Source organism: Pungitius pungitius, chromosome 12 (genome assembly GCF_949316345.1).
Source record: "Pungitius pungitius chromosome 12, fPunPun2.1, whole genome shotgun sequence".
NCBI classification, from domain to species: domain Eukaryota; kingdom Metazoa; phylum Chordata; class Actinopteri; order Perciformes; family Gasterosteidae; genus Pungitius; species Pungitius pungitius.
The window spans coordinates 11,372,724-11,386,392 of NC_084911.1; the positions used below are offsets into that span (position 1 = coordinate 11,372,724).

General features: G+C 43.9%; 1 protein-coding gene across 4 annotated transcripts; it reads right to left on the bottom strand.

The window, feature by feature from the left end:
- Window positions 1-398: 398 nt before the first annotated feature.
- stat3 (signal transducer and activator of transcription 3 (acute-phase response factor)) lies at window positions 399-12,644 on the bottom strand. Of its 4 annotated transcripts, none has more exons than XM_062565880.1 (24): window positions 12,418-12,644; window positions 9,373-9,523; window positions 8,702-8,945; window positions 8,506-8,598; window positions 8,331-8,412; window positions 8,139-8,239; window positions 7,638-7,789; window positions 7,392-7,550; window positions 7,125-7,217; window positions 6,958-7,017; window positions 6,818-6,847; window positions 6,631-6,724; window positions 6,489-6,536; window positions 6,073-6,156; window positions 5,266-5,364; window positions 5,033-5,168; window positions 4,878-4,930; window positions 4,700-4,794; window positions 3,991-4,130; window positions 3,675-3,896; window positions 3,220-3,262; window positions 2,759-2,818; window positions 1,629-1,726; window positions 399-1,502 (listed from the first exon to the last, which is right to left on the bottom strand). In XM_062565880.1, the coding sequence occupies exons 2-24, from the start codon at window positions 9,498-9,500 to the stop codon at window positions 1,462-1,464; spliced, it is 2,355 nt and encodes a 784-aa protein (XP_062421864.1). In that variant the 5' UTR covers window positions 9,501-9,523; window positions 12,418-12,644; the 3' UTR covers window positions 399-1,461. The 4 variants fall into 4 exon arrangements, with proteins under 4 accessions (XP_062421864.1, XP_037331831.2, XP_037331832.2 ...); XM_037475934.2 differs by having other exon boundaries at window positions 12,414-12,644; XM_037475935.2 differs by having other exon boundaries at window positions 12,394-12,644.
- Window positions 12,645-13,669: the final 1,025 nt, after the last annotated feature.

Sequence of the window (13,669 nt, forward strand, 5' to 3'; positions counted from 1 at the left end):
CCAACATTTTATTCTTCTCCTCGACGTGAAAATGTTGTTCAATTACACTCATAAGTCTGAGTATTATTATTATTGGAAAATAAATGTTTAATATCAATGGGACGCTCTTGTTTCAATAAAGGTTTAATAAAATGAGTGTCTTCGGTAAGCCTTTTTCACAGCAGACATTCTAACTGGCCAATTAATAAACATTAATAACGCCTTGGGCGGTGTTCCCAGAGCTCGACAGTGAGCCATCATGAACAATACCAGGACTCAGATACATAAGCAGCTGAATGGATTGAGTTTAATTATTCCTTTTGTGCGTTTCCTTCTTTGACTGGCTTCACTTAGTTCCTTCCCTCAATACATCCTTCACTCTCCAGTGCAGAATAACCATAAAGTTTAGCCAAGACTGCTGCTTTAATAAGTTATTCATGTTTATTCCTTTTGATGGATAAAACCACTTCATGAAATTAATTACACCAACATATGACTCAACCTCATTTACGGACTAACTTTTTTTTATTGCCAAATAATGAAAAGTTACAGCCTATTTTACGGCATTCCTGCCGACATTTCCATTTCATGGCATGACGGACCAACAAGTTGTCTCGACGGTACGAGCGGTCAAAAATAAACTGGTTTCTCTGAAAAGAAAGATTTACATGATATACGTGTCATGTCAGGTCAATTCATGCACAGCAAAACATATTAAACTTGCTCATTTCAAACGTAAGTGCAATTTACGTGATCACAAATGACAGTATTTAAGTGTTAGCGATAAAGTCACTGTCTGAACACCACTTTTACAGGTTGTATCACAGAATAACAAGGGAATAATCGTACGTGAAAAATAACCACACGAGTGTCTCAAATTCCTTTTTGTTTTCCTCTCTCTACTGTAATGGCTCTGAATAACACAGTATAAAAGAAATAATCCATTTTGAGTGATTTTCAAATGAAACTAAGGTAGGGGTTGTGGGAAACCTGCGACAAAGCATTTTGCTGAGGTTAGTAATGGAAAAAAAGAACACACTTAAAACGGACCATTAAATGCATATAAAAAAAAAAAGAAGTACAAAGCGCCATAGTTTACACAACAATTATTCTTGTCACATTTATTTTTCAAAGGAAAAAACCCCCAGATGAATTTATGAACATTTTTAAAAAGTCAATACAATGTTTTCAAAAATATAATTCCCGATAATTAAGAAGGTACAAGAGACGTATGTGCAGATGTGGAAGTACTGACTGGGAGCAGGTTGCTGCTTAAAATACAACGGATCAGTGCTCAGAGCGAGTCTGAAAGAGCGGGGAACGTCTTTACGAATCATTCAGAGAGAAATGATTTTTTTTACACAGGATCTGTACAGGCAAATTATGTGAGACAGAGGGAGAAAATAAAAAAATCATCTTAATATCCTCTATCACGATACACATTATCGAATCCCATTAAAGGAAATAAAGAAACGAAGCTCTTCACATGGGTGATGCTACGTCCATGTCCAGCGTGAGGGAGTCTGTGGAAAAAATCCAAGTGCAGCCTTTTAACGCGAGTTAGGAATCCATTTCTACGTCTATGAGCGACGTGTGTATGTATCTGTGTGTGTGTGTGTGTGTGTGTGTACTGTGTGTGACCAACTCACCCATGTGTCCCTGATTAGGCTCGGCTTCGTTGTGCATCAGGGATTCGAGCGTGCGCGGCGACATGGGGAACAAGTCGCTGGTGTTTCCAGAGTTTGTCCTGTGAAGGGAGACAAATATGTCTGTTACTATTTAAACACAAGCTTGACTAGAGCATTGCTTTCCTAACTTTGTAAATATGACAAATACATACAAGACGCTTAATATTATCAAAAAAATAAAATACCAGCAACTTGATAAAATTCTTTGGAATTAAAGAATCACAATTCAAGTGTTTTATATGCAGCTACAAATTGGTAGAGACCTGAACAGGAATGGCAATGCCATTAAATATTGTATATAATATATAAACATTTAATTAAATGGTAAAGATTGTCATCGACATCCAATCGGTATCAAAGAACGTACTGGTGCCGCCCCCAGTTCAATGCAGAAAACAGTAGTTAATGAGGGAAAGGGTCATTGACAAATAATATTAGCATTCATGTCAGTGTGCAAAAGGCATGAACAAAAGAGAGTAAAGTAGATGAGAAATGGGACGCACTGAGAAATATTGAGATGTGAATATCTGAATACGTGACGGGGAGACACCTGACGTTGAGCCCTTTGCATTCCGCTCCCAAAGCAAACAGACATGTTACACATTGAACTGTCAATGTCATAACAGTTATTGGTTAGCTGTCTGGTGGATCGAACCATTACTCCAACACGGACATGCAGTCATTTCAGTTACGTGATCGTTTCGTGGCGATCGTGTCTTTTTGTCTCATAGAATTCTGTTAGTAAATCTCAACAAATGTTTTATCGAGTTCTCTCAACAAAAAAAGAAATCAAGATAAAAAGGTGCACAAGACCATTGAATGTTACACAAACGGATTTGGTTGAGGTAATCGTGACACAAAGGGGAGACAGAGTGCACCCTGGGAAGCATGGTAAGTTGACCAATGGAGATGCTTGTGTGTGAGGACGCGAGCCACGTGAGGGGTGAGTTGGAAACAATGAACGGGGGTTATGTAGACAGGGGACACTGCTCTATGGTTCCTGAGACCCACCCATCCAACACAGAACACAAGAGTGACACACACAGAGCCCTCCCTACATGCGCCCCCCCTCCACTCCCCCAGGTGCCTACCCTGGGAATACGCCCCCAAGCAGATCACTGTCCGGCAAGTCCATGAACACGGAGGGACACCTAAGGAGACAGGTCAGGATCTCACTGAGCATCCCACAGCACACTCCTCACAGCCGCCCGTAGCCGGACCCTCCCCCATTTGGTTAATTTATTGGCTGAAGATTCGATCGGAACACGTCCTGCGCATTGAGCATGCGAATGAATCCCGTTATAAGCCGCGCCAGACGTGAGGGCGTCGAGTGTCTCCTCCCCCCAGAGAGCCGGAGACAAGACCGATTCCTGCTTGTTCCTTTGAACTTTTGCTAAAACTTGACACTTGTTTTTATTTCTTCTTCAAAAAAAAAGTTGAGATCACGATGCCGGGCATCAATGACTAAAATAAGTGGAGGTCACCCCAGTGGCACCAGGACTTCTCATAATGATTGATGATTTAAAAAAGGAGAGGAGCAACAGATACTTACGGTGTGACGCAGATGAACTTTGTCTTCAAGTACGGCTGAATAACTGCAGGGAAAAAAGAAGATTAATACTGAACACACTGTAGCAAAACTGTAGCTGTAATGCTGTGACAAGCGGGAGAAATGGATGGAGTTGACACAGCAACGGTTACACAAGATAAGGACACTTGACATTTCTCAAGATTTATCCTGTTTTTGAGAGGACACAGCAATGCAGAGCCCTTTTTTATTACTCTTTATTTTCATTTTCTTCTATATATATATATATATATATATATATGTGTTCTGTGTGTGTTAAAAAGGCGAAAAATAAAATCTCCGCTCAAATGTTCACATAATTTATACAGAGTAATCCAAAATCAAATTTAAGCAGACGTTTTGATACAGATTTGCTGCCATGGTAACTTGAGTAAAGTATTCCTCCAAAAAGAAGCCGAGAGAACGGGGCGGTGACTTACCACTCAAAGGGTCTCCTCCCATCTCCGGCTCAGGACCCGTTTCGGGCCTGCAGTACTTCCCGAAGGCTTCGTCTTTGGGGATGTCGGGGTAGAGGTACACGAGAGGCGAAACCAGGATGTTGGTGGCGTCCATGATCTTGTAGCCCATAATGATGTCGGCGAAGGACATGTTGTTGAGCTGCTGCTTGGTGTAGGGCTCCACTGACTGCATCTGGGTCTTTCCTAGAAACACACGAGGTCGCTTGGATCAGAAAACGGCGAGTAAATCCCGAGAATTTCAATCATTTTTGGACATTAAAAAAACCCCAAAACTCACCACTTATATCTTTCTCCACCCATGTGAATGTAATGCCGCCCTCCTTGCTGCTCTCACTGAAGCGCAGAAGGAAGGTTCCGGGAGGTTTTGGACTCAGAATGGCCCTCTCCCTCTCTTTACTGATGAAGCCCATGATATACCTGCAAAACAGCCAGTCGGGCAATTATTGTATTTTCCGCACTATAAGGCGCACTTAAAAGCCTTTATTTTTCTCAAAAAACGCCTTGTAATCCGAAGCGCCTTATATATGGATCAATTGGTTAATTGGTTGATCCATACTGGTTAACAAGGATCCATTGGAGGGAAAGTCTGGTGCAGCCGCGGTAATTCCAGCTCCAATAGCGTATATTAAAGTTGCTGTAGTTAAAAAGCTCGTAGTTGGATCTCGGATCGAGCTGACGGTCCGCCGCGAGGCGCCACCGTCTGTCCCAGCCCCTGCCTCTCGGCGCCCCCTCGATGCTCTTGACTGATATGCACATTAACAACAACGTTGAACGGGGTTGTCAGAATGCTTAATAAAGTTTGACTTAGCACAGCTTCATCTAGTGGATGCATAACGCAACCCCAGCATATATAAAAACAGTTCTAAAATAGGCCATTCATTGAAGGTGCGCCTTATATATATTATGCAAATAATATAATAATATGTTATTTGCATAATATGAAACCGGCAACCCCAGAGACGTGAAAACAAAGGACGACCTCTCACCCTTCATTCCACAGGGCCAGGATATACTTCTTCACCAGGTCAATTATGTTGTCCAGCCACACCCAAAAGGAAAAGCCCTTGCCCGCCATGTTCTCCTGGAAAGGGAGAAGAAAAATAAATCACAATTCAATGGCAGATGGCAGATCCAACCATTTTTTTCTAAAAGGTCAGTCAGTACCTTACAGAACTTGGCCCAAGTGATCTGACAGCCTGAGTAGTTGACACACGGCCCTGGAGGGAGGAAAACAGAACGACATCACGCATGAATTAATGACACGGCGGAGGATCGAATGTTCCCTTTTTTGGAGACTTCAAAAAAACACGACTCCTCACCGAGCAGTTTCTCTGCCAGTGTGGTGAGCTGTTCGATGGTGAGCCCCCGCTTGGTGGTGGAGGAAAACTGCCAGCTCAGGACCTCGGCCACCTGGTCCCACGTCCCCACCGGAGGCTTGGTGAAGAAGTTCACATTCTGTGCAGAGACACCCCGATCAGATAAAAAAAAAAAACACGTTCTCCCTCGCCCAGCAGCCAGTTCAGCCCCTTTCCACCAGAGGGTGCTGTCTCACCTTTGGGTGGTTAGTGAGCATGTTGTACCACAGGATGGAAGCCCAGGCGTTGGGCATCTGGCAGATGTTGGAAATGACGACCACAGGCAGGGAATGAGTCTGCGGATTAGCACATACATTACACATTAGTATTTGCAGTTCTTGTGGCTGTTCCTTGCCGACATTTACTCTGTAAGTGCGATGTGAAAATGCTCCTGCTTCCGTTTCGGCACATTGTCGTGTAAAAGGACTTCTTCAGGTGGTCTGTTGAATAATTCTGATATGATATAATGGAACGATATCATGTTAATTCCTCGTAGAAGACACACGCTCTAGTGCGCCGGCCAATGAGATGAGGTCAAGGGTTTAGAGGTCCCGCTGAGTTTTTGACGTCTTGCTCACACAGAATGGAACCAAATCGTCCCTCCCGGCTTCGCATGACGTGTCTTTGCACCGTCGGTCAGGCGGAGACAGAGAAACTCGTGTGGTGCGTTTTGACTCAGTGTCACGCGGCGGAGCATGAAAGCTCTGTGGTGCACTAGAGGAGGGAGCCAATAAGCGATGATGACTGGGTCTGTATTATTGAATTATTGAACCCTTTCTTACCCGGTCACACATGTGGGTGGTTTAACTTAGTGTAACAGCTCATTTAGACGCTGAGCCGGCGACTTTCTTCGGAGGTGGAAGGCTTCGTAAATGACTCATTTGACTGGAGGCTTCCTCTGTACTCATCCATACGACTTTGCATGTAAGATTCTTTTAAGTTTACCTGATAATCTGGAAAGGGCATTAGTGTTCACAGAGACACTGACTGATGCAGAAACTGACCTCCAGATCGATCTTCAGACCTTGATGATACACTTCTGTCTCAAAGGTGATGAGATGGAGCTCCTCTGTGACAATCAGAGAGGCCTAGACACAACAGATGATTCAAACCATTACTGTTCATGTGGATCAAAGGTTAGGAACACGCTAAAGTGGCAATCTCAAAGAAATCCATTCATAGATAGATTTGGCTGTAAGCAGACTCATGCCACGTGCTGCTTCAATTCGGTCCTCCCAGCAGGAAGAAATAATGTATATTATTGCTCGAGTTTGTTATTTAAGTGTTTCCTGCCCCCCCACATTCTGGGACCTTTAACATTAAACCCCATTTGTTGTAAATATGGCGTCTGTAAATCCAACAGACAGAGATCTTGAGGATTGCCACTTTAACTGACCCGTTCTTACCAAGTAGTACTTACGTCGCTGTTGGTCCGGCCACCATTTCCACACCTCTGTTCTCTCAGGGTCTGTAACAGACAGGAAGTCAGTGCTCCACAGCAGGCTTTCATTAGGTAACTGCAAGCAGCAAGCTTTGTGAGCTCCGTGAGCTCTAACACTCACCAAGTGTTTAAACTCTGCTGACAGGCTGCCATTGTTGGATTCCTCCATGTTCATGACTTTTGTGTTGGTACCGAGGATGTTGAACTTCCGTGACCTAAGAAAATGTGAAAACAAAATGTGAAACAGCATTTACGATAGCAAATGCAGAAAAAGCTCATGATCGGAAAGAGTGCTCTTAAAGTCGTACCCTCGAATTGCAGCCACGTCTCCCGATTCCCTAAAAAAAGGACACAGTTAAACAGCGTCTCATAAAGGATTCAGGCAAATCTGTGTCTCAGTGACTTAATGTAAAAGATTCAACCTCTTCCTAAAAATAGAAAAACTCACTTGTCAATGCAAACTTTAATTTTCAACTGGTAATTGAGTTCAGGAAACTTAACCAGCAACCTGGGAAAAGGAGAGGAGAACAAAATAAAAGTGTCACACTCTCAGTCACATGGGATACATACAATCCATCCAAATGGGGAAGTTGTTTCCTCAAGCGTTCATCTCACCTGACTTTATTTGTGAACTGCACTCCCGTTTTAATGACCAGGGGTCTGTCCGGATGCATGGGCATACAAGGCTGTCTTTCCACCACAAAGGAACTAGAGGACACATAGGATCACGCTTTAGAGGAAAAACCGTCTCGTCAACCTTTAGGCAACCAAAGGTCCACGGTTCCTTTCCTAATGATTTGCGGCTCGATGTCGTCACACTTAGTTTAAACGAAGACTCAAAGTCTGTCTACCACTCAGGTGAACATCTGTGGCATGCAGTACCTCTTCATCAGGTTTCTGAACAGGTTCACTATCTTCTCCTCCAGGGCGGGCCGGTGCTGGACGATGGGGTCTCCTTTGTAGGACACCTTCTGCTGAAGTTCCTCCAGCTTCTTGATCTGCTGGCGGATCTGGAGCTGGGACTCGGCCAGGGACGTTATCCTGTCGAGGAGATTGGACCCGGTTCAAGTTAAGACTACCTGATGACACACGTCTCTAGTTGTCAAACGGACTGGACAATATGGTTACCATGTCTCGAGGCGGTCCAAGCAGATGTTGGGTGGACCTCCGATACAGGCGATCTGCTGCCTTCTCTTCCAGTCGGCTAGCTCCTCGTCGGTCAGGTTCTTCTGTACGTAATCCATTGCGGTTAACAAGCCTCCCATCTCCGTCACAATTTGCTACAAAAAAGACAAGCACAGCAAACAAATAAGACATATTCAATGTGACAGGTGGCTTTACTTCTGGGTGCAGTGAGTCAAAGACAATCCAGCTCCTCTTTCAAGAGTCACACTTAGCCCGCTCCTTCAGTTTGGGCTCATCAGGCCTCAAATGCAGACAGTTTCACACAAAGTCTAAACTGTTGACCAATCATGTAAAATGCAGCACAGACGACGTCCGGCTTCAAGGTGGCAGATTAACTCCTCGGCGATAAGCGTCTTCTGCCATTTGTGCAAACTGACAGCCTCAAGCTGGGGTGAGGTGTTGTTTTGAAACAAATTCCCAATCATGTAAAGCATGTACACGCACCCTCCTCAGCTGGTCCAGGGCGCTCAGCACCTGCTCGAGCTGAGCCATCTTCTGTCTGGTAGCGGCCGCCTGGCTGTTGCCATTTAAGTCCTGGGACAACTCTGCAGAGGGAGGATTCAATTCATTGAATCTTTACCTAAAGAGGGTTAGACTTTTAATAAAACTCATCTGAGACTGTCAATTACAATATACCTCCTTGGCTTTTCAATGTCTTGTAATTGAAGTCAAAGTCATCCTGCAAGTTCTCAAGCATTTTCATCTTCTGTTCCATATCCTGAAGAAGAACACATGAGGCATTATGTACACAGGCTTGTTTTGTCAAGTTGAACGGTGTTGGGGATTCCTTGTACTTATACTGGGAACTGACCTGCACCCGCTTCCTGATGTCTTGGAGGTTATGCTCCAGGATCTGCTGCTTCTCTGTCACTACCGTCCCGGTGGGATGTGCTGCCTGACCATCCTGCAAGAGAATAAAACCAACCATTCTCACCGCTGTACCAGCAGCACTGAAGCGCTTCGATGCTGTACCACTTCTGGCTTCTATTCATATTCATATTCACTACCTGTACAGCGGTGGTGGCGGTCTGCAGCAGTCTTTGCTCCTCCCACAGACAGCGGGCCACGATGCGGGCGATGTCCATGGGCTTCTCCAGGTACTTGCTTTGCAGATGCTGCTTGATCCGCCGCAGGTTGTGCTGGTAGAGCACGTTGTTCTCCTGCAGGAAACGGCTGTACTGCTGGTCGATCTCTCCCAGGAGGTTGTGGAACACCAGCGTGGCATGTGACTCCTTATTGGCAGCGTACGCCCTTATAAAGCAAAGGGTGGGACAATCAGGACAATAAGGAACCCTATAGCTCACAAATCGGCTTTTGGATGTCATCAAAATATCCTGTATCGCACACGGGGGAGACGCGGAAGAGGAGGCGGTGTCATGTTTCTTTTCCGATGATAATTAAGAGACAGAGAAAGGCCTTTTCTGCATGTTCTACTGTTTTATTACGTCCTTTAAAAGAGGAGAGAAAAAGCGAAATGCCTCCGAGTAGTTTGCGTTTTACATAACGATGAGGCACACGAGGAGCAAGACCGTAACAGAGAGCGCTACAACACAAAGCTTTCGTGGCCAGGCCGGAGTGATTGGAGGATCAATAGAAGTTCGTCTGAGCCTTTTTGCGGCGACATAAGAAACAAAATGTGCTCTCATAACAGCGGCCCAGGAGTCCAATGTTGTCTCACCAGTCCTGACTCTCGATCCAGGGTGCAAGGAACTGGCGTAGCTCCATGGGGAAGCTGTCGCTGTACAGGTGGTAGAGCTGCTCCAGATACCTGGTCTCCAGCTGCTGTAACTGGTTCCACTGGGCCATCCTGAACGTACACCTCCTGCCGCCTGCACACACACAAAAAAAGAGAAGGCGATAACAACACGGATCAATCAATGTCTGTATCCATTTGTTTTTTTACAAAGCGGCACACACAGCGGGTGTATCACTGTTATTTCCACACTGACCACTGAGAACTAACTACGATGTCTGGTTTCCTCTGACAACGACAAGGCCCCCTAGAGAGAACTGCCACTTCCTGTTCATAGGAACACTGCGTCTCCACTGAGAAATATCCGCTAACATGAACATCTGTGAACTCCATCAGCAGATGGGAATAAACGACCTTTGCCCCCGTGTTGAAAATCACCGGTATGGATTGGAAAACCACAGGAACGACACGCTCATTAATCCTCACACAGCGGCGCGCTCACGCACACAACCATTGTCCACCGAGATGCACATGGTCTGTGTGCGGCTCACATTCACAGCTGACTGCACACAAGCAGTGAGTCGTCTCCTCTAGCATCCATCCATACATACATTAAAAGGACCGACTGAGGCATAACTGTTGAATACTCTTGTATTGGTCGCACTGTGACTTCGTACTATACTAGGTAGAAAAGAGGTAGAAAAAAAACTGAAGTTTAAGCCACGACTAAGACATGTTCTCGTTATGAAACTGAATTGTGCTTTCAGTTTCCAGGAGAAAAGATATTGCTGCTGCTGCCGGAAGGATTTCGCTGTAAAGTGCCTGTGTTTGCAATTCTACATCTGTCTATGTTTTAGCCTCACAAATATTATTTATGTATTATTATTTTGCGGGCACAATGCACACATATCAACAGATGTACGATGAGTGAGCCAGAGAGGCTAATTTCCATCTGAGGTCCCCAATTAGTCTGTAGGCTTATTGTTTTTCCATTTATAGAGCTATAGTGATTTATTGTACAACACAATACAAAAGCACTACTGAGTCAACGACTATTGCACCCTAAAGAACTTATCTTACACAGAGCCAACAGGAATGAACATTATAAGCAATAGAGAAATGTTATTATTTTTCTAACTTCTTTTGACACAACAGAAGACATTATGGTACATTTCGAGCATGAAAGGCAAATATTAGTGATGGCCTCACTCCAAGTAGGTGTGAGGCTTCCATGTGGTTGTGAGGCTCATATTGTCTACTGAGAAAATGTATAATAAGCTGTAAGAGACTAAAAATAGAGAATACAGGTTTATCTGATGAGGTGGTTAGTGTTTGATTAAGAGCAATCCAAAACTATAACATTGGCGCAAAGTTTCACTTAAAGCCTGTCAGAGGCCCAAGAGAGACACATTCTCCACATCCTATGTGTACGTTTATTTTTTATGCATGTGAGGGAAAGAACCGAAATAGTCCATCAAACGTGACAGTGTTTATATAAACTATGTTTGTCTGACACGTGAAACCCCGGAGAGGATCACATCCAAGAGCAGCTGAGTCACTATTCACTTATGTGAGAGGATTAGTTTCATTTTTCAGTGGTATTCGAATTTCCTGCTTTCTATTCTTTGCAAATTTGGGTGGAAATTACAAACAGCATCTCAGGCTACGGTTTCCAATCAAATCTCCTTGTGTCTGGACGGCTCTGACATGTCGTAGTGCCTTTGTAAGATCTCTGCAGGATTATCCAAGCCTCAGAGGATATTGTACTGAAATAATTGACTGAGTTAATGCGAAATAGTCCTTGGCTACTAGACAACAACCAGTCTATATCACATAAAAGAATCAAATGCTTGTTACAGTCTTGATGGGTCCACAAAGTTAATTTGGTCTGGGTCACACACACACACATATTTGTATATATATATATATATATATATATATATATATACACGATAGCCATAGCCATTGGAATATGCAATTATATCAATATATTGACCCAAATGCCAAAGCAAGGCTTTCACCTTAACACCACATACTGTATATGACATCTTTCTCTGAATTTTACATTTCTGACTGTACGCTGAGACCGGACTTTGCTAGATATTTGTCAGGCGAGCCAGATGTGTGGTGTCCATTTACCAATGCATGGTAGACAATGAGGAAAAACTTGTATATCACAATGTGACGAGATTTTCCGGATCTCGTGGCACCCATATTCCAGGAAAATACTTCCTTGAACAAACGAAAGGAATCCTAAACAATGCCCGTAAGCAGTAAATGGCCCCCTGTGAACACAGGTGACAACAAACCTGTGTAATACACTGCTGCTGAGCAGAGCCATTACGTATTTCATGACAGTCATGCTTGGACTTTAAGAACATCGATTTCAGCCAATAGCGTTAAAGCCTGTCTGATACTAATGCATCTCTAGCACTCAGCGGAAAGACGAACAAAAACAAAAACGCGGACGTGCGCTTCATACTTGAGATTCTGTCAAAATTTGGATGGATCATGCTCATGTTGGATCGTGGCCTGCAGAAGGGACAGAGATGGGCGTGCCAACTGAGGCCAAAACACACGCCACGACTACCTGAACCTGACTGGCACAAAACACTGGCACATCCCAGGCAGGTTAGGCGAAGCGAATGGCGTCACGTGTCACCATTATGAAGTCGTATGAGCAGGATCGAAAACATCAAAAGCGACATAGTACATAATAACTCAAAACCCGCCAGGACTTTGTCTTTGCAACGCTATCAGCCTGTTAAGGTGATGCACATAGTTAAATGAGAAACGTTAGCAACAGATAAAATGCTCTACAATTTTAAGTTAATAACTTTACGGTTATGTAACACCTTGGTCACGCAATGGCTTCCACAGCGTGAGTAACGTCATCGTATTCCCCGGACGCATAGCTGCGCTTGTAGTTCAGTACAGAGCTTAGCTCTGTGTGAACGAGGTCTGAAACAAAACGTCCACAATGAACTCAAGTTATAAGAAACATACCAAAAGCAGAAGTCGCTTACTTAACTGTAGCTGGTTGTTACTCCTTTGTAAAGTTTGTCCGTAAAAAAAAAGTGTAAAGTGTTACTCTTTCGATAAAAAAAAGAATAGTCAGTAACGACTTTCTTATAGATTGAACTCACGAAAGGGACAGATAACACAGAAAGAGGTCCTAACTGGCTGGTTTTTCTTGGCAACACTCATCCAACACACGTAAAGAGGGTTTTCACCGAGCCTCCTACTGCAGTGCCGTCAGCCAAACAGAGCGCTCGACACTGCGCGATTGACATCATTCATAACCAATGGGAGTCGGCAATTTTACCGCAGGCAATCATAGTACAGTGTGTATCTAAGAGAGGCGGGAGCTAATGGGGAGGTTGGTTGAGAACGCCATGTTGACTGCTGTCGCAACTTCGCTGTTCCTGTCAGACTACCCTCCCGGCGGAAGGACAGCAGAATAGCAAGCGCGCTCATCCGCTGCGGAGGGAGGAGGAGGAGTTCGACGCAACAGCCATTCTGGAAGTCATCTGAGTTACTGGCAGCGTCGACGTCATCGAGAGTTTAATATCTACAGTAGAGACAATACAGGACGTATTGGAACGGACCTTTCGTGATGTGAATCGAGTGCTTTCTCTCACAGTAAGATGACCAAGAGAGTAAAACACACACGGTGACATAGAATCGGTACATTCAGGTATGTTATCTAAACTAATAGGCAATATATCAGTGCGCTTTTATTAAGTTGCCCAAAAGGGCTCAAACACAAAATAAAAGGCACGTTTCATTATTAGAGTAGGAATCAATTACACCAAGAGCAAAAATGGCTAGTTCAGATATTTTAATAACCTGTAGGTCAAGACAAAATACACCCTTTTTTCTTACAAGATGTTCATCGTGCAAAACAACGCATATGTTTTTAGCAAAGATTCCTCAAATTATCTAATTATTTACTACATAATTGTATATTATGTTGTCATATTTTCATGTAATACTGCAATAAACTTGGAGATTATTATTTGCACATACTTACTCTTCAATACGACACACACACACACACACACACACACACCCTTTTTCTCCGTTCTCCTCCCTGTCCTCCATCCTGCTCAGTGCTCTAAGAGAGCACTCTCTGTAATTGCATTCTCCCGGCCATTGATTTATTTGAATGGTTCTTCATGCTACGCAGTGGTCTTCTGGGTGCCTGCACCACATCGAGCTCACACACAGTCCCCCAGGACAAAAATGAAAGCCTAACAGCCTTTTCTTTGGATAAGTGGCA

Excerpts from the sequence above, each read along its gene's own strand:
- stat3 (XM_062565880.1), bottom strand. The coding sequence starts at position 9,500 with ATGGCCCAGTGGAACCAGTTACAGCAGCTGGAGACCAGGTATCTGGAG. Across the intron at positions 7,218-7,391 it reads TTCAGAAACCTGATGAAGAG|TTCCTTTGTGGTGGAAAGAC; the intron begins GTACTGCATGCC and ends TGTGTCCTCTAG. Across the intron at positions 1,503-1,628 it reads GCCTAATCAGGGACACATGG|ACTCCCTCACGCTGGACATG; the intron begins GTGAGTTGGTCA and ends TTTTTTCCACAG.